This window comes from Nannospalax galili, unplaced genomic scaffold (assembly GCF_000622305.1).
Source record: "Nannospalax galili isolate Female #2095 unplaced genomic scaffold, S.galili_v1.0 scaffold851, whole genome shotgun sequence".
Taxonomy (NCBI): domain Eukaryota; kingdom Metazoa; phylum Chordata; class Mammalia; order Rodentia; family Spalacidae; genus Nannospalax; species Nannospalax galili.
This window is the reverse complement of record NW_008330578.1, coordinates 1,598,950-1,622,378: the sequence shown is the minus strand read 5'-3', so window position 1 is coordinate 1,622,378 and position 23,429 is coordinate 1,598,950. Positions and strand designations below refer to the sequence as shown.

Below are 23,429 nucleotides of genomic sequence, written 5' to 3'. Positions count from 1 at the left end.
GTGTGTGTGTGTGTGTGTGTGTATGTGTGTGTGTGTGTGTGTGTAAAATCATCGTGTTACACACCTTAGGAAATATAATTTTATTTGTCAATTAAACCTCAATAAAGCTGCAGTGAAAAATAATAGAAAGATATCCTGAGACCAGAACGTTTGAAAACCAGGGGTATACATTCTAATCCAACTTTTTTTTTTTTTTTTTTTTTTGTTTTTTTTTTTAAAAAAAAACTAACTCCCCGGAGTTTTAAGCAAAATATCTGAAACCTGCCTCTGCCTCCCAAGTGCTGGGATTAAAGGCATGCACCACCATGACAACTTCGAATCCAACTTTAAAACAGGCACCTGTGACAAAGGAGTATTGACTATTCAAAACTTAATTGAGGCAGCTAGGCATGGTCACGCACACCTTTAATCCCAGCACTCGGGAGGCAGAGGCAGGTGAATCTCTATGAGTTCCAGGCCAGTTGGGGATACAGGGAGACCAAAAAAAACTTAACTGAAAACCTGGAATTCTTAAAATCTTTCTGATATTTACATGATAGGATAAACATGGTCTCTACCACACTCTGCTCTCCCAGCTCTCAGTTTTCCTCCACTGATGATGGCATGGTACATAACTTTCCCTTCATCCAGCATATTTCAGGAGAGCATTCAGGGTTCTGTGCAAACCTTCAGTGTTTCTCTATAACTCCATGACCTTTGTGACCACCCAGGTCAGAGTGGAGTGATTATAAGATGTAATAAGAATGAATTTGGATTCTCTGTGGCTTCTTTTGTCACACCACTGGGTAACTTGACAATAGCAGCAAGTCACCTCGATTTAGCTGAAGGTGAAGAGCTAGGAGAGGGGTGGGGAAGGGAGGGAGACAGAGGAAAAGAAGTCGGTACTCACGTATTCACCTTCTTCACCGGGATGGCCAGGTAACCCATCCAAACCCCTCTCTCCCTGAGAAGACAAGAAATTTAAACAATTAACTTAGACTCTGGATTCCTCATTTCTCAAATCTATACAAAATATATTTAAGTCACTTCTATTGGATAGTCTCATCTCACTGAGCCAACAATTTATTGAGACTCCATTAGCTATTAGAGAAGGCATGCAGAAATAAATATTCTTGGTCCGTGTTACAGGGAAAACGCGAATACTTGTTTGGTTCATCAAATTATTGCTATCTTTCCAAATTTGGGGGCAGGGGATGATTTGAGACAGGGTCTCCCTGTAATCTCAGCTATGTAGATCAGGCTGACCTCAGTCTCACAAAGACCGTCTGCCTCTGCCTCTCACGTGCTAGGATTAAAGGTGTTCACCATCAAGCCCAGCTTCCAAAATATTTTTTAAGCTATTTTATCATGAAAATTCAAACCAAAGTGAGTTTCCTAGTTCAAAGATTAAGGAAAAGAATTATTCTCAAATAGGTAATTGACCTTGCTTTAGAAAAGATCTGTAAGCAAAGGTCTTACCTCCCATATCACTCATGAGAAAGGGCTTATTTCTATGACTCAACTGTTCCATCTATTGTTTTTATTTCTAAGCTTATGAACTGTATCAGTCTAAGGAATATTGGCTTGCCATTTGATGGGTAGATTTGTTTATTGAGTCTAAAACTCACCAAAGAGATCAATGAAACTTCTTTTGTTTGTTTGTTTTGTTTTTTGAAACAGAGTCACACTGTAGACCAGGCTAGCCTCAAGCTCCCAGAGCTCTACTTATCTCTACGCCACAAGCACTGGGTAGTGAGACATATTTTATTTGTAAAATTCAATACAACCAACCTCTAAATTTTAACAAACAGCAGAGAAGTCAAATTTTCCTGAGCCTCCCATCACTGGCCTTTAAGGAGTTATCACTGAGGTGCTAAGCGCCCCATTAAGAAGTTCCCAAACTTGATTTTTTCATTCTCAGGTCTAATATTAAAGAACATGAGAGAAAAACCTACTGCTAATACGAAATTACAATTTTTTTCAAAAGTCATTGAAGGACTGAGAATGTAGCTCAATTGGTAGAGTGCTTGCCTAGCATGCACAGAGCCCTGGGTTTAGTCCCCAGCTTCGCTGCTGGTTTAAACCAAGCATGGTGAGGCATGGTTCTAATCCCACCACGTGGGAGGTAGAGGCAGAAGGATCCAAAAATTAAAATCATCTTCAGCTACATAAGAAATTCAAAGCCAGAACTTCATGAGACCCTATATCAAAATACAAAAAAAAGTCAGTGTATATTTTATACTATTTTAAATTAATAAGCTTCATCTGCAAAGCCCTTAAGAATTCATTTCAGGGGGTGGCTCAGTGGTTACCAGCATGTACTGATCTTGACAAGGACCTGAGTTTAGTTCCCAGTGCCCATGTCAGGAGGCTCACAACCACCTGTAACTCCAGCTCTAGGGATCTTCTCCACTCTGCAGACACCCACTTATGTGCATATACCAACACACAGACATACATGCATACAAATAATTTTAAATACATTAAAAAAATAATAATTTGTTCCAGCCAAGTACAGTGACACACATCTGTAACCCTAACATGGGGAAGGCAAAAGCAGGAGGTCATCTTCAGCTCCACATCATCCTCAGTTACCTAGATAGTTCTGGGACAGCCTGGGCTACATAAGACCATGTCAAAAAAAAACACCTCTCTCCAACAACGTCATGGAAAAATTTCCATAGAGAACAAAACCAATGGGTTTGGCTCAACCTTACACTTAGATTTCAAGCTATGCACCTGTCATAGAATTGGAGTTCCTGTGAGGAGGGAACCTTGCCAGCCCTGATACTTGAGCAACATTTATGACACAGTCTCCCTTGAAAAAGTTGAGCACTAATTTTCCTGTCAGTTAAGTCACCTTTTACCTTTTACAAAGGTAAAAATTAATGGCTCCATGAGAACAATGGTTGTATCTTTTCTCAACATTTAATGCTGTGAAAAGAATGTGAGACACGAGGGAAAGAGGCATTTGCTACAGCAAAGAAGGAAGGTGCTGGACAAGTGAAAACTTGGTAACTGAAAACTTCTGAGCAGAGCTTTTTGTGACCTGATTTGTCAAGTAAACATAATGAGGGACTTGCTGCACAAGCATCAGGACATGAGTTTGATCCTCAGCACCCATGTAAAAATCTGGGTGTGTAGCCAGGCGTGGTGGTGCACGCCTTTAACATCAGCACTCAGGAGGCAAAGGCAGGAGGATCTCTGTGAGTTCAAGGCTAGCCTGTTCTACATAGCAAGTTCCAGGCCAGGTGGGGCTACAAGGAGACACTGTCTCAAAAATACATTAAAAAAAAAAACTTGTTGTTATCATCTCTGTACTGGGGAGGTAGAGACAGGTGGGGCTTTCTGGCCAACTGGCCAGCCTAGTCAAATGTGTAAACTCCAGGGTCAGTGAGAAAACCTGTCTCAAAATTTCAAGTGGAGAACTGTCAGAAAAGACATCCAATGTAGACCCCAGGCCTCTATACATCCTGCCCTGCCCACACAAGTACAAACACGCACAGAAATAAAACATTTAAAACAACTGGGCCAACAAGATGGCTCAGAGGTTAAAGATACTTGCATCAAGACTGATGACCAGAGTTTGATCTCTGGGACCCACATGGTAGAAGGAGAGACCCAGCACTTGAAGGTTGTCCTCTGACCTCCACATGCACACTGTGGAAGTACACACACACACATACATACATACGTACATACATACATAAATGTAATAAAAAATACAAAATAATACAAAATTATTTAAATAATTTTAAAGTAAAAACTAAATAAGCATATGAGGGAGGCATTATATTAAAGGGCAGAATATGGTGGAATCAAGCAAACACAGAGGTTCCGTTCTCAAATGCCTTTTCTTTTTTCAATTTTTTTATTTATTATTTTTATTTTTTATGTGTATGAGTGCATTGCATACACATATGTAAGTGCGTCCATGTTGTGCAATGCCCGTGGAGGACAGAAGAGGGTGTCGGATCCCCTGGAACTGGAGTTACAGGTGGTTGTTAGCCACCATGTGGGTGCTGGGAAATGAACCCCAGTCCTCTGCAAGAGCAGCCAGGGCTCTTAACTGCTGAGCCACCTCTCCAGTCCCTCAAATGCCTTTTCACAACTACATAGTTTTAGGAATATAACATCTACTCTCAGAACCTCAGCTTCACACATTGCAAAATAACAGTGACTTTGAAGGTTTGCTGTGTTTGTAAAGGGTTGTTAATACATAAGGTGGGTGCCTGGGGTGTACTGGGTACTGAAGTATCATCTCTCTCCTTCCTCCTATCCACACCCAGCAAATTCTTACCTCCCTCCCATGACTCCCAGGAGCACCTCTCTGCCCATCCTCTCCGTAACACTTGGCATACACACCGCAACATGTCCTCTCTACAACTGTGTCCTGAAAAACAGAATCCATATTACATACAGGTTTTCCATCTGTGTTCTCCTAGATCACATTATACGCTAAACAGACAAAATTCCCTCCAAGTTTTAAAAGTTATTATGCTTATTAGGATCAGGTGAAGAATAGTGCTTTATAAAAGGACTTACAAGTTGCTTCAGCAAGATGCTGGGGAGGGACGGCAGGCTGATGCTCAGAGGTTGCCGATATGCAAATCCTCTGCCAAACTCTAGTTCCTGGAGCTCTTCCAGATTATGCACGCCTTCCAGACCAATGACCAGGAGTGCGGAGAATCCTTCAGAACACCAGCAGGTAGAAAGTTTACTTGCCTGTCTTTTGAACAGTCTGTCTCAGCCCCAGACAGGTATCTATCATTCCACTATTCCATTTCCGGAATCTGTCTCATCTCAAATTGCAACTTTCTTAGGATCAAAACTAGTACATGAGCCAGGCTCAGTGGCTTACACCTGCAATCCCAGAATTTATGAGGCTGGAGGTAGGAGGATCAAGAGTTCAAGACCAGCTTGGGTGAAAAGTGGGTTCTAACAGACGAGATACATAGTGCAACTCTGACTCAAAAAAGAAAAAAAAAAGTAAAAGAAAATAAAACTAGCTCATGGTACGCTTCCTGTTGGTTGGTGGTGCTGTTGGTTTGGTTTTTCGTTCTTTGGCTTTTTCAGACAGACTCTACCTATGTATCCCTGGCTGGCCTGGCACTCACAAAAATAGTCCAGGCTGGCCTCAAACTGTCAATGAGCATCTTTACATCCTTCTAAACTATCCCTGAAGTTGACTTTTGGTTTACTCTTAGAAACCATATCAAAAGGCTGGCGAGACGGATCAGTGAGTAAAGCCCTAACAACCTGAGTTCAAGCCCCCAGACCCACATGATAAGAAAGAACGGAACCAACTGCCACACACTGTCCTCTGAACTCCACATGAACATCATGGTTCATGATACATACATACATATATACAAAAAAATACATAGATAAATAAATTTTGTTTTGTTTTTTGTTTTTGTTCTTTCGGTCTTTTTGAGACAAGGTCTCCCTGTAGCCCCAGCTGGCCTGGCACTCACTAGGTAGACCAGGCTGGCCTTGAACTCACAGAGATCTATCTGCCTCTGCCTTCTGAGTGCTAGGACTAAAGGCATGTGCCACCATGCCCAGCTAAATAAATGGGTTTTTTTTTAATATTGTTAAATCAAAAAAGAAAGGGCAGAGAAGATGGCTCAGCAGGTAAAGATGGTTGCCTCCAAATCTGATGACCTGAGTTCAATCCCCAAAACCTAGAAGGAGAGAACTACCTCTCTCAAGTTATCCTCTGATCCTCACAGGTATGCTGTGGTATGCATGCAGACATACATGTGCACACATTCAATAAATAAAAGTTTAAAAATAATAAATACAATAAATTATGTCAAGGGATGGGGATGTAGCTCAATGACATAGCACTTGCCAAATATGCCCAAGGCCCTGGTAAGGAAGGGAGAGAGGGAGAAAGGGGGTAAATTATGATAATTATTGTGACTATTTGTGAATATTCTAGTCCCCTCCTTTAAAGTACATGATAAGATTGCACTTCTTAGGGAAAGTTACAAACTTCCAGTAAGCCTCAATTCCTTACCTGTAAAAGGATTTTAGTTAGGGGCTGGAGAGACGGCTCAGCAGTTAAGAGTACTGACTGCTCTTGCAGAGGACCCAGATTTGATTCCCAGCACCCACATGGCAGCTACAAACAGTCCTTAACTCCAGTTCCAGGGAAATCCAAAGCCCTCTTCTGACCTCTGCAGCACTGCACGACATGGGTGCACTCACATACATGCAGGCAATACACTCATATACATAAAATAAAATAAAAATTAAAAATAAAGGATTTTAGCCAGGCGTGGTGGCGCACACCTTTAATCCCAGCACTCGGGAGACAGAGGCAGGAGGATCTCTGTGAGTTCAAGGCCAGCCTGGTCTACATAGTGAGTTCCAGGATAGCCGGGGCTACAGGAAGACCATGTCTCAAAAAGACCAAAAAATAAATAAATACATAAATAAATACATAAATTTTAAAAAATAAAGGATTTTAGTTAGAAGTGATAATACGATTCTTTCTGGCCAATGAAATGTGAGCCGAAGAGACAAGTGTCACTCCAAAAACAAATTTTAAAAACAGTGGGGAGGTATGGGAGGAGTTGGAGGGAGGGAATGGGCATGGATTTGATCGAAACATCTTATATGCATGTGTGAAATTCTCAATAAATTATTTTTCTTAAAAAAAGAAAAGAAAAAAAAAGTGCATAGTTTCGTCCTGTCTCCTGTCCCTTGCCACAGCAATTACACAAGCTCCAGGGAGCTTGAATGGTGAGCAGGAGGCATAAAATGAATACATTCTGATCACTTTAAGCCACTGAGATTTAGAGGTTGTCTGAGAGTTAGGTAGAACCTAGCCTAACCAACGATACAGGTACTAAAGATCACCCAGGTCTGTCCACACAACAAAGACCAAGGGACCCAGGCGCTGGGAAACTCAACCAGAAATCACCATGCTGCCAGATGTCAAGACAAATATCACTGTTAATATTTTGATCAATAAATTCTTAGCACATGCACCGTTGGCTTTTTGCTACAGAACAACCTTCTTGTTGTTAAAATTTCTGTGCATATTCACAATTCCTTTTTAAAAATAAGTCCTTGGCAATGGAATTGCTGAATTACCATGCGTGCAAAGTTTACAGATTCTTGTCACATAATCCCATATTTCTTCCAGAAAAATGTTGCAATAATTTAAACTTCTAGGGGCAATGAATGATGTGCATTCATCTGGGAACAAGTTGTCATTTTTTAATATTTTATTTATTATTTTTTTATTTTATGTGTATGACTGTATGAATGCCTGCATGCCTATTAATATAGTGCAATACTTGCGGAGGTCAGAAGGGGGTGCCAGATCCCCTGGAACTAGAGTTATAGACGGTTGTCAGCAGTCATGTGGGTGCTGGGAACCAAACCCGAGTCCACTGCAAGAGCAACCACTGCCCTTAACCACTGAGTCATCTCTCCAGCCCTGAAAGTTGTCATTTAAAACAAAAATTCAGGCTGGATAGAAGGGTCAATGGTTAAAAGCGCTGGCTACTCTTGCAGAGGACCCAGGTTCAGTTCCCAGCACCCATAGAATAGCAAACAACCATCCATAATTCCAGTTCCAGGGGTTCTGACACCCTCTTCTGGTCTCCATGGCACTGCACACTGGTGCACTTACACACATGCAGGCAAAACACTCATACACATAAAATAAATCAAAAAATTTTTCATCACATCATTAATAAATGGCAGAATCATCCCCAACAGAATATAATGAACACACTCTACCAAAGAAGGGTGAAAGTGGCATCTGTGAGCAGACAGAGGCACAGATCCATACCACACCCTCAGCAGCCTGGGGAATTCCTCCAAACTTTTAGGAGCCTCAATTCAAGACAAACCAGGGTTCTTGGCTTTGGCACAACTAAGGACTAGCCCGTTTCTGAAACAAAGCTGGAGACTTTATTAAAGATGTTTTAAAAGAGGAGTAAGCATGAGGGTTAAGAGAAAGGTACTCAGAAGAAAGGCACACCCAAGAGCTGGTGTGGGCTCCTCAAAGAAAGAGCAGCAGAAAGCGAAACGGACCCAGGTGTGGCTACTGCCTTCTCCAAGAGAGGGCAAGCAATTAGGTCGCTAGCAAGTTACATCTCAAAAGGTTGCTAGGAATTTTTTCTTTCTCATTTGGTGAGCTAAGTGAAATGGCTCCAGAGATGCCCTGGAGGAACTATAATCTGATAGTAAAGCCAGGAGCCACTAGGGTTGTGGGGGGGGGGGGGGTGAGCAACATGTCTGTTTCTGTAAATGGGGCTTCTGATGAGATGCCTAAAAAAACCACAGGTTTACAGCTGGGAAGGGAGAAAGGCCTTAAGCAGTTGTTCAATGTGCTGGAATTCTTGCTCAATTCTTTCTCCCTCTCTTCTCATGTCCCCAAATTTTCCCTATCCTGCATCAAGAGAGCTTGAACAAGTCAGAGTGGCTGGATAGCCAGCCTAGGTTTGCTTTAAGCCTTTTACGTGACACCAAATGAGAACAGCCAAAGCCACTGCATGCAGATGAACAACTGTCCCGCAGAAGTACAGCCAGGTGAGGAGCATGCCCGCGCTGAAACCCAGCCAGCAGCCCAGCACAGGCAGCATACCCTGCACACTGGGCAGCTTCTCGCTGCACAGTTGGGCCCCCTTGAGTAGTGCTTAGCTCCTAAGGAGGGGGAAGAAATAGGAAAGATTGGCGGGAACAGAAGGGCAAAGAGCCAGACCCAGCTTTCTCCTGACACCAGAGTTTAAGGAAAAGACACACATGGGGCTAGAGAGATGGCTCAGCAATTAAGACCACTGACTGCTCCTGCAGAGGACCTGAGTTCAATTCCCAGCACCCACATGGCAGCTAACAACCATCTATAATTCCTGTTCCAGTGCATCCTATGCCTCCTTCTGACCTCCAGGGGCACTGCACGACAGGGGTGTACTTACATACATGCAGGCAATACAACTCATACACATAAAATAAAAATAAAGAGAAAAGAAAAAGACACACAGAGACTTCCAAGTATCCTAAAATAGCAAACAACACTACTGAAGTATCAAGCCCTCCAACCCCACTCTCAAAAGCACATGCCAGTTCTGTGTCAGTCAGGGACATTCTGGTGTGAGGGAGGTTGAGCATGGGAGATGGGGCTCCCCCTATCAAACACACCCTGACTCACAAAGCACCAGGCCTCGGCCTCCTGGAATTGAGCTCCACCCACCTGGGCAAGCTTGCGGGAGGCTTCCTGGAAGCTAGCTCCAACTGGAGACCAGGAGAGGATCCGCTGGAGGAACCAGCCCACACAGGCGCCTGCACACTTACCTCTGCTGCGGAGCTGCTTGGAGGCTCTTCTCAGCCTCTGCATGTCATCATCCAGTCCATCCGTAAACACTAAAAGGACCTGTTGTTCATGGGGGGGTGGGGGACGTACAGGAGGGAAAGGAAAAAAGAATGCGGAAAATAGTTGCTGTAAGGTGCACATTTCTTGAAATTACTAGGGATTTTTTTTACTGAGGCCAGTTTTTTTCTTTGTTCCTTTTTATATATTCATGTGTTAATTATAGATTCATTTTCATTTCAACCTCCCCCTTTTCCCTCTGGGGGGGGGATTGAACTAGCTAAAACTGTTGTTCACTTAAAAATACTGTCCAAAAATTGTCTTACCCATCTTTATCAATGCATAAACACCAAAGTATCATTGAAAGGGGAGAGAGGGTGGGGCATTAATGCTGGATGTGTGAAGGGAGGAAAATCAAAATGTAAGTTACCTCTGGGAAACTAGTTCAGGGGCATCAGGAAGGGAGGAGAGGTCTTCAGGGTGGTTTGCACTAGCTCAGGCTGCTGATTAGAAAAACTGTAGGCCAACTCTGAATAACAGTGAATGACCATAAGAAACTAAGGCATCCTAAAGCCTCTTCTGAGTTGTCTTAGGAATGAACTCTGCCATGGAAGAATCTGGATCACCAGGTAGTAAGAAGTTGAAGCACAGAGGCTTTTATTCTGTCATACTTCTAGGACTGTTCAGCACGGAGCCTTGGGGGCTTAACAAAGACATGTTGGGGAGCTGGAGAGATGGCTCAGCAGTTAAGAGAGCACTGACTGCTCTTGTAGAGAACCCAGGTTCAGTTCCCAGCACCAACATGGTGGCTAACAACTGTCCATAACTCCAGTCCCAGGGGATCCAAAGCCCTCTTCTCACCTCTTCAGGCATTGTACAACATGGGTACATTTACATCCATGCAGGCAATACACTCCCACACATAAAATAAAAACAATTTTTTTTTGTCTTTCTGAGACAGGGTCTCCCTTTAGCCCCAGCTGTCCTGGAACTCACTATGTAGACCAAGCTGGCCTTGAACTCACAGAGATCCACCTGCCTCTGCCTCCCGAGTGCTGGGACCAAAGATGAGCACCACTACGCCCAGCCAAAAAACTTTTTTTTTTTTAAAAGAGACATGTTGGTTGAGCAAATCACACCTCTTGTTGGCTCTGCTGGCTTCAGTTACAAAAGCCTTTCCATCCTACCCTGCCAGGAGCTCTACAGGATAAGTTCTCAGCATGTGATTACCTTCACTTTAGCAAAAGACTGGTGGGTGGCAGTCTCCCCCAGGGACTGCAGAAAGTCTTCATCCATACGGTTGCTTTTGGAATCCTGATGAACCAAGAACTTCTGAATGGTCTCATCACTGTAGCTCTCAAAGCCTGAGTCAAAGATAAGCTGGCCACTCAAACCAGGAACCAAGTAACGGAACCTGGGGTCGATCTGACCAGGAGTGTCACAGCTGATATTAGAAAGTAAGGTCAACTGTTGCATCAACTCCGGCAGGAACCTCTGATGTTTCTGCTGAACGTGCTCTGAAGAACTTGAGATATCAATCCCTATAGACAGATCCACGTCACATCCTTTGAAGATGGAAAAGAAAATGGAGTCATCTGCAGCTTCAGAAGATAACTAAGCTAGAAAGAACCCCCAGGAAGCCCACAAAAGTATAAGCTTGATAACTATAGGAGTTGTTTGTTATGTGGTAAAAGCTTACTGACACAACATATGCTATGCTGTTCATGCCTTTGTCTCTGCAGATCCTGGTCCCTCTGCCTGGATGGAGTGTCTTTTCCCATCTGGTTAGTTGACTTATACAAGTCCTGACAATAGTTCAAATGCCTGCCTTACCCTCCTCCCAAGCACTCTGTGATTCTATCTGTACCTCCTCAGATTAAGTACTTAAACATCCCTGTGTGTTCATGGTGATTTTATTTGACCTTTTCCCCTACTAAACAAGGATTTAAGGGTAGATACAATCTTATTCTCCCATTATCTAGCACAGATGCTCATTAGATGTCCAACAAATGAGTAAACAGGGAAATAGGAAGAAATCTTGAGTCTCCTTCAGCAAGATCTGTAACTCATTCAGCCCTGAGAGTCTTTTTCCTCATTTATCACACATAAGCCTTGTTTTAAGGGTTTGGGAGCATGTTAGAAAAGATCAGAACTGAAGGGCACCCTCAGTTTTCTATTTCTTCTTCCTGAAATTTTTAAGCCTCCCTGAAGATGCTTAATCTACAATTTGAAGGCACACTGGTGCTTCAACACACATTTAAAAGTATATACCAAAATCATTCATAAAATTTAACTGATGACACAAAATTCATGCTCACAGATAAAACTAGTTTAGAATCCAGATCAAGAACTTAGCAACCAGCAAACATAAAGAGGCTAGTACTGCTAATTACTTCAGCAGGGAGACACATAATTTACGACTATCCAAGGCAAGCTGGGGGCATTTGCTCTTCTTGGGGAACAGCAAAATGGCTCAATGGGTAATGCTTGCTGCCAAGCCCAAAGATCTAAATTCAATCCACCAGACCCATATGGTGGAAGGAGAGAACAGATTGCTGGGACTTGTCCTCTGACCTCCACATACACACCCTGATGTTTTTGCACACACACAATAAATAAAAGTGGTTTTTAAAGATCTTTACAGATTGGAATAGTTGACTTAGAACTAGTAAAAAATAAAACTGCAGATTGGGGGATACAATTTAGGGAGGAATAAATGTGGAGTTGACCCTTCACCAGTGAAAATTTTCCCAAAGATCTGAGATCCAGGACTGGGCCAAGAATTTTTAGCCCACTGAAAGATCACAGTCCATACTAGCTGACCAGATGGTTCCTGAAGTTGATGAGACAGAAAATGTGGGTTTTCCCCATTTTCATATAAAACAACTTGATTTTGTTTTGTTTTCTACATCTAGTTCAAATTCATGAAAAGGAGTTTTCACAGATGTAAATCCCATTAGACCCGGTTTCATAAAAGGGGAGCTTCTTTCTGTCAATGCGGTGTATTATTGCAGCATTTCTAACTTACATTTTCCCTAGAACATTTTGAGCTGGTTTTCTTCAGGAATTGACAAATGCAAGGAACAATTTTCTTCCCTATTAATGGAGATGGTTGAATCTTGGCAGGCAGTCTCTAAGGTCTTTTTCAGTTTTATGATTCTAGAATTCGGTAATTAATTAGGCGGCAGCCATTATTAACATGTCTAGCCAATTTCATCCCAAAAAAAAACAAGTTAAAGACAAAGCTGAAAATAAGCATCACTCCTAATCTACTACCCAGTGCAAAATGAACTGAGAAGAGAAGCTGGGATTCTGTCTCTTCCCTCCAGAATACTGCTCACCTGCATAGAAAGAAGAGGCAGGACTTTGATGCCTAAAGAATTTGAACCATTTTGTTAGGGTTCCAAATAGCAGCTCCCCGCTCCCTCCCCAACAGGGACCTACAAACTCTGCTGAGAAGCAGCCTGCCTTTCCTCTGACCTCCAAAGATAAGCAGAGTTCCTCTTAAGAGGAAAAGAAGACACTTCCACACCCTAATCCTACCTGCTTCCCCCTCCCTGATTCCACACCCTAATCCTACCTGCTTCCCCCTCCCTGATTCCACACCCTAAAGCCCCCATATGTAAAGTCCCAGCTCACAACCCGTGGACATCTTTCCTGGACATCTTTCCCTGACTCCCTTCCCCCTTCCCCCTTTCCCCTTCGCCCTTCCCCCTTCTCCCTTCCCTTCCCTTCCCTTCCATCTTTCCCTTCGTGGACATCTTTCCCTTCCCGAGGGAAAGGTGCCCCGTGCGAAATAAATCTGTGTCCCACTGAGAATTCCATCTGTGCATCGGTGCCTTCAACCATCCGCTCGTGCTCTCCATCCGTGCCGCTCACTCCCGCCCATTCTCTACCTATCACATTTAATGCAGGACATCCCACAATCCTTGCTTGTTTTGTTTTGTGTGGTCTGAGGATCAAATCCAAAGTCTCACGCATGCTAGGCAGATGTGTTCTACCACAGAACTACCCCTCAACCTCGATTTTTTTAAATATTGTATTTATTATTTTCATTTTACATGTATGAGTGTATTGCCTGCATGTATGTAAGTGCATCAAGTGCGTGCAATGCCCAAAGAGTGCCCTGAAAATGGAGTTACAGATGGTTGTTAGCAGCCATGTGGGGGCTGGGAATCAAACCCAAGTCCTCTGGAAGAGCAGCCAGTGCTCTTAACCACTGAGCCATCATCTCTCCAGCTCCCCGGCCTCAATTTTTAGAATAACTGTACACATTCATTCTTTTCAAACCATCTCCAAATTCATGTGGCTACTACAAAGCAATGGCCATCTTTAAGCAGTATAAGCAAAGGCATTAATTTAATGTTCCACAAAATCAGTCTCTAAAGTTTTGAAAGAATGCAGGGAGCTCAACGGAGTCTTCCAAACTAAAGCCCAACCCAAGTTAGACCCCAGTTTCTCTTGAAAAGGCTCTGTATGCATACATAATGATTAGCACATCAGCTTTTGTTGTTTATATTTGTTCCTTGGGGGGAAGGGTTATATGTGAGCGGTTGTGTACTTATTCATGTATATGTGTACAGGTGTGCTCTTGTGTATGGAGGCCTACATCAGGTGTCTTCCTCAAGCAGCTGACCACCTTAATTTTTGAAGCAAGGTCTCTCAATGGGCCTGGAGCCCACTGATTCAGCTAGATTGACTGACCAACAAGCCCCAAGGATCTTCCTGTCTGTCTCCCCAGCACCAGGATTATAGGCGTGTGCTCCCACACTGTTTGTTTGTTTGTTTGTTTGTTTATTGTTTTAAGACACGGTCTCCCAGTAGCCCCAGCTGGCCTGGAACTTGCTATGTAGGCCATAACTGGCCTCAGTCTCACAGAGATCTACCTGCCTCTGCCTTGCAAGTGCTGGCATTAAAGGTGTGCGCCACCACACCAGGTGCTTTGTTTTTGAGTAGGTGCTGGATAGCCAAACTCAGATACTCATACTTGTGCAGCAGACACTTTACTGACTGAGCCAACTCCCCAGTTCCTTGTTTGTATTGAGACTGGGTCACATGTAGCCAAGGCTGTCTTTGAACTCTCTGTAGCTGAGGATGACCTAGAACCAAGATGACCTTGAGCTCAGGTTGACCTCATGCTTCTACCTCCAAGTGCTAGGATTACCATTGTATACCACCACACCCTAAGTTCAGTGTGTGGGCTTTTTGAGGCCAGACGGTTGGGCAAGTCAAACCCTGCCTCTGCTGTCTCCTATTTGTGTTTCTTAACCACTCTCAGCCCTGTTTTTCTCATCTAAAAATTGGGTATCATAATAAATGGGATCTGCTTCACATGGAGTCATGTGACTGTTAGATGAACATACGCCATCTAATTCATTATAGTGGTGCTACGCATGGAAGAAAAAAGCCAAAAAAGAATCTTGATTGTGCCCAACTGGAAACTGCGTGTCATTGCTTCAGTGGGTTTTCAGCTATGAATGGGCAAAAATATCCTGATGAGAGGATTTTCTTAAGATTTTATTTTTCTTTTAATTACATGTAAGTGTGTGCCGGTGTGTGGGTATGTACATGTGAGTGCAGGTGCTGTTGGAGGCCACAAGAGGGTGTTGTATCTGCTGGAGCCAGAGTTGCAGGCAGTTGTGAGCAGCTTGACATGAGTGTTGGGAACCAAACTCTGGTCCTTTGCAAAAACAATACACATACTCTTAACCACTGAGCCAATGCTCCTGCCCTGGATTTTTGTAAGTAGTGCTTGCTCTCTCAGTCTCAGAGGAGTCCAGTGAGACAGAAAGTGACAAAGCACTTTGTAAACGTCAAAAGTTCATGCTCTGCCTCCTGGTAAGGTAGAAGGTCACAGTCCTTTTCAAGAGGCACATAACTAAGGAAGGGACAAGCTTCTCCCTGATTCCTTCCTTTCAGCATACAAGTATTTACTTAAAAAATTGTAAATCCGGCCTGGCATGATGACGCATGCCTTTAATTCCAGCACTTGGGAGACAGAGGCAGGCAGATCTCTGAGTTCAAGGCCAGCCTGGTCTACATAGCAAGTTCCAGGCCAGCTGGGGCTACAGAGAGACCCTGTCTCAAAAAGACCAAAAAAAAATTATAAATCCAATTAAGGGGCTAGAGAGATGGCTCAGTGGTTAAGAGCACTGGCTGCTCTTCTAGAGGACCCAGATTTGGCTCCCAGCACCTACATGGTGGCTAAAAACCCTCTATAACTCCAATTCCAGAGGATCTGACACCCTCTTCTAGCTTCTGTGGGCATTGAAAACACAGGTACACTTACCCACATGCAGGCAAAATACTCATCAAAAAATAAATAAAATGTATAAATTTAATTAAATGCCAGACATGGTGGCACATGCCTGTCACCTCAGAACCCATAAGGTTGAGGCAGAGGTGTGTCATGAATTCCAGGCCCACCTGAGCTATTGTGTGAGACCCTATCTTAAAAAGTAAATGAATAAGTCAATTAAACATATGTGTAAAATAATGGAATCATCTCCTATATACATGACTCCTTTTGTAGTAATATGGGAGCTATGGTTCCATCATACCATCTTCTCTATGATTCCATGCCATGCTGGATTATATAATAGAATCCATGCTGTACCGTTCCACTGTATACTGCACTGTACTTCATCATGCTTCAATTAAGGATGGTGCTGTATAACAATTTCCTCCAAGATAAAAGCTTCTATCTTGGCATCTTGGCAGGAAGCTGAGTAAACAACAGGATATTCTAAAGGAAGATAAACAACTGGATCCTCTAAAGGGAGGGAAACCACGGGATGTTTTGAGGGAAAGTGAAACATTCCATCCTGCAGAGAAGCTCCTTAAGCTTAGGAAGTGAACAACCCAATAGCTTTAGGAAATCCCTGAAATTACCAGGTTCACTAGGCCAAGCATATATAAGCAGCCCTAAGCCCTGCTAAGAGATGCTCTCAGACCAGCCGAGAACACTGGATGAAGCAGAGACCAGCTGAACTGGAAAAGGGTTGGACTGATGGAGCCACCTGGAAAGGACACTCTCCAAACCGCTGAGCTGCCTACATGTTGAACAGTGAGCTCCCGACTTCCTGCTTTCATGAGCTGTCATCCATGCTGGGGTGGGCTTTGATGATGCTGCTGTCTTTGAGTTATTTCTGCTACTATAAGTAACCTCAGTAAAGCTCCTTGATTCACCAAGTTGAATTTTGGTGATATCCTTTCTTTGTTTGGTCTGTCCTTGCTTCCCTATCTGGGGTGAGTAGACATTTGTTCACGTTGCCCCAGGAATAGTTTTACACCACAGACCAGTAGACGGAAAGAATTACAGACGACCTTGGCTATGTGGAAACATAATGGCAACAAAGCGGAGAAGCCTCTGTACAAGGACCTCATAGGAAAGACGATGTGCTTTATGTCGTAAGAGAGACCGTGATAAGGCTCTCTGCCCTTGGTTCCCCGCTGCTATTCACAAATCTTCAATAAGTCATGCATACACATTCCCATCTGGTTTTGTCTTTGCTACAAGGAAGGATGGTAAGGAATTATGGTGACAGTTCTGAGAAGGTTCAAGTCTCAAGAGGCCAGAGTGGTGACAGCCATGGAATAATTAAAGGAATTCCCAGGGAAATGTGAACCACAACATCAAGAGCTCAGACCCTACAGAATAATTTTCCCATCCGCTTCCTGCCCAGCTAGAAGGATCAGAGTTTTATATTATTAGGAGAGCCAGCAGGGTCCCTGATATCTATGATAGTTTGCAGAGCAAATAACTTCTCTGTCACTCACCTTGAGGACTACAAACTTCATAAAGAATTTTCTTTTCCAGGTTCTGCAGGGACTCAAAGTTTTCTTCATGGTATACTCTGTCCTGGTCATTAGTAATCTCCAAGAGCTGAGTTCTTTGGGCCTCTCCCACCCCAATGGCGAAAATAATTATGTTTCTGTCCCTGAGGGCTTTGGCTGGGGTGGCTACATTATCCTGGGAGACTCCATCGGTGATCACAATCAAATATTGATGGACACTGGGTCTCCCTCCCTTTGAACTGTCAAAAAAAGGCAGAGTAAAATTCAAGGCTTTCCCAGTGCGGGTACCATTGTTCATTTGTTGAACATTCAAGATGGCTCTGCGCATGTCCACCTTTGAAGAGTATTGGTTGAGCTTGAATTCTTCCTGGGGAGAGGAGCTGAACTGCAGAAGGCCAATCTGAATTTCATCAGTGCCAATATTAGATTGGTTCACCATTCTCTCCACAAATTCCTTTGTCTTTTCAAAGTCTTTAGGGGAGATGGATTCTGAACCATCAATCAGGAAGATGATGTCAGCTTTCCTGCTCTTACAGGCTTGGGGAGGGAAGAGCAGAATGGAACATTCCATCAATCTGGAGCCCATGAACTACAAGCCCCCAGAGACAGTCTGGGGTAGCAAACATGCAACATGAAAATATTTTTAAAGGGAACAAAGAGGCAGTCAATAAAGTAAACATTCTGAAACTCAGCACAAACTGGTCTTAAAATAAGACCCAGCTGGGCTGGAGAGATGGCTCAGCGGTTAAGAACACTGACTGCTCTTGCAGAGGACCTGGGCTCAATTCCCAGCACCCACGTGGCGGCTACGAACTGTCCTTAACTCCAGTTCCAAGGGCATCTAAAGCCCTCTTCTGACCTCTGCAGCATTGCACAACACGGGTGCACTCGCATAATGCAGGCAATACATAAAAATAAAACAAAAATAATAGATAAAATAAAATAAATAATAAGACCCAGCTAAGGGATAAGGATATAAAATTTGACCAGCTTGGTTTATTCCAGGTCACTGTCACTTTGAGTTCAATACTCACTCGCCAGTCAGTGAATCACACTTAGAGAATGAAGTCCATTCAAAGGATTAAATACATGCACGTGAAAGAAAGATTGAAACAGAAACTTCTTACTCTTTCAGGGGTGGCACCATTGGTAAGGTGCCCACACTTCTCTAAGCAACTCTAATGAAACTCATTGGGGGGTAACCAAAACAAAGATAAAAAAGGGAGGAAAAAACATGAAAGTAGGAAGAGGGCTGGTTGGGAAGAAAGGGGGTCAGCAGGCATGGGAAGGGGTGAGGGGGAGAAGATCACCAAAATATATACATGCATGAAATGTCATAACAAAACCCAATTATTATGTATAATTAATATATGATAAATTTTAACAACTCTTACTCTCTGAGGAGCAGATGTCCTGAACCACTTCTTGTTGGATGGCCTTCAATGAATCAAATTCATATATGAAAAACATCTTGTTGTTTGCTATTTCCTTAAGCTCAGTTACGTTAGCATCCCTGACTCCAATGGCATAAATATTGACTCCATCACTCCTCAGTCGCTCTGCAGCCTCAGCCACCGGGTCTGAAGACTGGCCGTCAGTGATGACTATGAGGTACCAGGCCACGTTGATTCGGGCAGTGTCGGCAAAGACCAGGGCCATTTCACTCAGGGCCTCACCGGTTGTGGTACCACCTCCTCCCTGCTGGATGCCATCGATGGCAGCCCTCAGCTCTGCCATGCTGGAATACTGGCTGAGGACAAATTTACTTACAATTCTGTCTGAGTACTGAACAACTCCAAACTGCACCCTGTCGGGCCCAATGTGAAACATCTTTATCACCGCCTTCATGAACACCTTCATTTCAGTGAAGTCATTTGGATTGATGCTGCCGGATCCATCGATAAGGAAGTAAATATCTGCCTTCTCCACATGCACGCAATCTGGCCAATGAAAAGTAGCCACAACCCATTAGAACAAGGTCTCGGGCAGCGTGTGGCCAAAGCCACTGATCCCATCCCCACCCTACTCCCCATTCACCCATCGTGCCCTGGGCATGAAGCATCATCAGTCTACACACTGGGCAGATCAGAGGACCTACAAAAGAGACCAGGGCAGCTATGGACAAGAGCTGGCAAAGGCTGGCTAAATACCCCAGCTCCCTCACCCTCTGGTAGATCAACTCTGAAGTGAGTTGTACACAGCTGCTCTGAGGCCACAGCATAACTGGGCTTGAAGTGTCATACAGGAAAACCTGTAGTTAACCCCTCATCCTCTACAGTTCCCGTCTCAAATTTCTACCCCCCTACCAGTGTCCTCTGAGGTCAGCCACGCAAAAGTCACTGGTATGCTAGGCTCAGAGCCCATTTCTGAGCATCCCACTGAATACGCAAAGCAAGCACATCTGGACATTTCTCAAATAGGGACGTTGAGAACAAACTGAAAGTAAAATATCAGAGAATCTTTGAAGCTAAAGATGTCTCCATTTCCATCATCCTGCCTCCCATCTAAGTTGTACTTTTTAAATACTGGGGCAAAAGAGTACATTTAATGAAACAATTTAATTAGATTTAAGCTACTCAAGTCACTTGATACTAAGACCTAGGCTCCAAAAGATACTGTGACTCTAGATTTAGATTATTTGCAGCAGGCATGTCCTCTTAGCACTTGAATATCCTAATCTGTCCAGCAAAGATCTTAACACCCACTCATCAATACAGAAGTAAATATCTGCCTTCTCCACATGTACAAAACCCACTCAGAAAGCTTACTGTAAGGAATTAGAGCTAAGTATTATATTTGGGGGTGGGGGAGTCAACGTTATCGGCAGTTTTGTTTGTTTATTTCATTGGATTTTGTTTGTTTTATTCAAACAGGGTCTCTGTATGTAGTGGAGGCTGACCTTGAACTGGTGATCTTCCTGCCTAAGGCCCGGAGTACTAGGAGTGATTTGCCATCATCAGTCCAGCAAATATCACAGAAAGAATGCAATGGGCTGGGGAGATGGCTCAGCAGAGAAGAGTGCTTTCTGTGCAAGCCTAAGTTTAAAGCCCCAGCACCCTCATAAAAGCCAGGCATGGTCACGTGTGCTTATAACCCCAATGTTGGAGGCAGACAGGTAGAATCTGTAAGCTTACTGGCCAGTCAGTCTAGCCTAAACAAAGAGCTTCAGATTCAGTGAGAGACCCTGCTAAAAAGTAAGGTGACAGCCTTGCGTGATGGCACATGCCTTTATTCCCAGCACTTGGGAGGCAGAGACGGGTGGAGCTCTGTGAATTCAAGGCCAGCGCCTGGTCTACATAGCAAATTCCAGGGCGGCTGGGGCTACAAGGAGACCCTGTCTCAAAAAGACCAAAAAAAAAGGTAAGGTGACAAGCAGTGGAAGAAGACACCCTATGTGATCTGGTCTCCGCATGGGTACACCTGTACACACACACACACATGAGCACTACACACTACACACACAAAAAGAATAAATGAGACAAGCCTTTAATCTTAGCGCTCAGGAAGCAGAGGCAGAGGCAGAGGCAGAGGCAGGCGGATCTGTGCATGAGGCCAGTCAGGGTACATAGTGAGACCCTGTTTCAACTTTAAAAAAAAAAAAAAAAAAAAAAACCCTAGAAGCAAGCAAAGGAAAGAAACACACTTTTCTTCTTTTTCAGTGAGAACACCCTCCCCATGTTGTCTGTCTCTAGCTAAGAGCCTCTTCATGTTTCCTGTCTGAGGTAGAAGCTGGACTCTTCTGCCTCAGGCCTTTCCATGGGAAGATCTAAGTCCATACAATATGTGGGACATTTTTATTCTAAAAGATTACTTACTATTTATCTAAACGAAATTCAGATTTCACTGGGCACCTTGAATTTCATCAGGCCACCCACCGCTAGAGTGTCACATATTAGAAAGAAGTATGGTTTACAGGAAGAGCAGTCTGCCCCTGTGGAAGCTGAGAGCTGAATTTTCCCTGGAAAATGAAGGGAAATTGTGGAAAAATAGAGCAGAAACTGGGATCCTGCTGGTACCCAGCACCCACTGGTAACGGGCTGACAGGCCCGGAGTCTGAGAAGGATCACTGTGCAGGAAGGGGCCATCTGCAGTCAGCCCACACAGCAGTGGCTCCACACCACTCAGGCTCTTTGCATGGCTCCTAAGGAGTCTGGGGCCCTGAAGACTGCCTGGCACCTCGAATTCCTACCAATCTTGTCAAACAGAGATAGGGGAGGTAGGGAAAAGAGAGGATAGAGAGAAGAGAGTTCTTATAGCCTGAATGCTACTGAGCATCCACATCTATCATATACACCCAGTGTTTAAGGAGTGTGTGGGTGTGTGTTGTATAAACACAATAAAGTCACAAAAAAACAATAAACTGGTAAAACTCTGACCATTATGATCATTCGGGCAGAATTCTGGTAAAATTACCAAAGCTTCTCTTCACCTCTAAGCTTCCCCCATCCACAACCCTCTAGACTTTGGGCTGATTTTCCTGATTCCAGGGTCGGTCTGGGCTCCTTTTCTCTCCATTCACCTGCACGGTACAGGAAAGGCATGTACAAGGAAATGAAAGGCATGCCCCGCCCCGCCCCACCCGGTTTGGTTTGGTTTGGTTTGGTTTGGTTTGGTTTGGTTTGGTTTGGTTTGGTTTGGTTTGGTTTTTGAGACAGGGTCTCTCTGTAGTCCCAGCTGTCCTGGAACTCACTATGTAGACCAGGCTGGCCTCCAACTCACAGAGATCCTCTGCCTTGAGTGCTGGAACTAAAGGCGCATGGAAATTCATCTTTTTACATTTTTCTTACTCCCAGAAAGAGGAACTAAAACTGCATATCAAAGAGAAAGCTGGAAACTTACTTGTATAATTCATATTTCTAGTCCTCAGGACAGGTAATCAAGAAACTACAAAATCATTTACTATTTGTTTTGTTTAAAAAAAAAAAAACTGATTTTTCACCTGAAGATAAAATTACAACCTTGAATTTTTAAGTGAATTATCTACATTTCAATGATTTGAATTTAAATCCATTATTCTAATAGGAGTCTAAGAAAAATTAGCATAGGCAGACAAAAAGTGACAAGGATACAATTAGACATAGTTTTTCAACAGCCAGAAAGACTTAAAATTTGCATATTTTAAGCCAGACACGGTAGTACATGCCTGTAATCTCAGCACTTGGGAGGCAAAGGCAGGAGGATCAGGAGTTCAAGGTCAGTTTCAGCTACATAGTGAATCTGAGGCCAGCAGACCCTTATCTCAAAAAAGAAAATTAGGGGCTGAAGAAATGGCTCAGCAGTTAAGAGCACTGACTGCTCTTGCAGAAGACCCAGGTTCGATTCCCAGCACCCACAGCAGCTAACAGCCATCCTTTAACTCCAGTTCCAGGGAACCTGATGCCCTCTTCTGACCTCCACGGACATTGCACAACACGAGTACACTTACACACATGCAGACAACACAGTCATACGCAAATAATAAATAAAAAATTTTTTGGTCTTTTCGAGACAGGGTCTCCCTGTCACCCCAGCTGGCCTGGAACTTGCTATGTAGACCAGGCTGGCTTCGAACTCACAGAGATCCATCTGTGTGTGCCTCCCAAGTAGAGGGATTTTTTTGTTTATGTGTCTGTGTGGGTGTATTCAGGCACCCATGGAGACAAAAGGGACATTGAACTCCCTGGAGCTGGAGTTACAGGCAGTTGTAAGCTGCCCAGTCTGCATGCTGGGAACAAAACTCTGGTCCACTGAAAAGCAGGAAGAGCTCTTAATGGCAGAGCAGAGCAGAGTCATCTCTTCAGTCCTTTTATTTGTTTTCTTAAACTGTTTATGCAGTAGGAGTTCTCCAACTGACTTCCACCTCCACTAACCAGATGAACAGCTGTTCTCCCTTGTGACACACCCACCATGCTATGTCCACAGTCTGCTTTGTTCAGTGGCAGGAAAATGCTTACCATGATAGAAGTGTCTATGAGTCTGAACAAAAGAGGCTTATTGCATAAAGACCAGATTATTTTGGCCAATATACAGTATTATAGTAATGCTACTTAAGTGTTCAATGATTGTAATTAGTCAAACTACAGTATAAGTTCAAAGGCACTAATGTTCAGTCTTTAACCTCATATTCTTCTGCACTGTTTAGAATCAAGACAAAAGAAAGATTTTTCTAAGTTTGAGGCGTTTGGTTTTTCATGAGTTGACTCTAATTTTTTTTCTTGATAGGAAAGAGACAGGGAGGGAGAGAAAGGCAGAAGAGAAAGAAAGATATCAAAAGCAAATACAACTTGGCTTGGGCAATGGTACAGTCAGTAGAGTGCTTGCCAAAGAAGCATGAGGACCT

General features: G+C 43.5%; 1 protein-coding gene across 1 annotated transcript in view; it reads right to left on the bottom strand.

Annotated features, from left to right (window-relative positions):
* The window catches only part of LOC103747522 (collagen alpha-4(VI) chain-like), a 119,683-nt gene that overhangs the window by 77,862 nt on the left and 18,392 nt on the right, over nucleotides 1-23,429 (bottom strand). The window contains exons 6-12 of the mRNA XM_029554536.1: nucleotides 18,505-19,050; nucleotides 17,093-17,647; nucleotides 10,544-10,878; nucleotides 9,298-9,376; nucleotides 4,525-4,670; nucleotides 4,280-4,372; nucleotides 890-943 (exon numbers count right to left, since the gene is read on the bottom strand). Coding sequence (XP_029410396.1) covers nucleotides 890-943; nucleotides 4,280-4,372; nucleotides 4,525-4,670; nucleotides 9,298-9,376; nucleotides 10,544-10,878; nucleotides 17,093-17,647; nucleotides 18,505-19,050 — 1,808 coding nt within the window. The remainder of the gene's footprint in view (nucleotides 1-889; nucleotides 944-4,279; nucleotides 4,373-4,524; nucleotides 4,671-9,297; nucleotides 9,377-10,543; nucleotides 10,879-17,092; nucleotides 17,648-18,504; nucleotides 19,051-23,429) is intronic.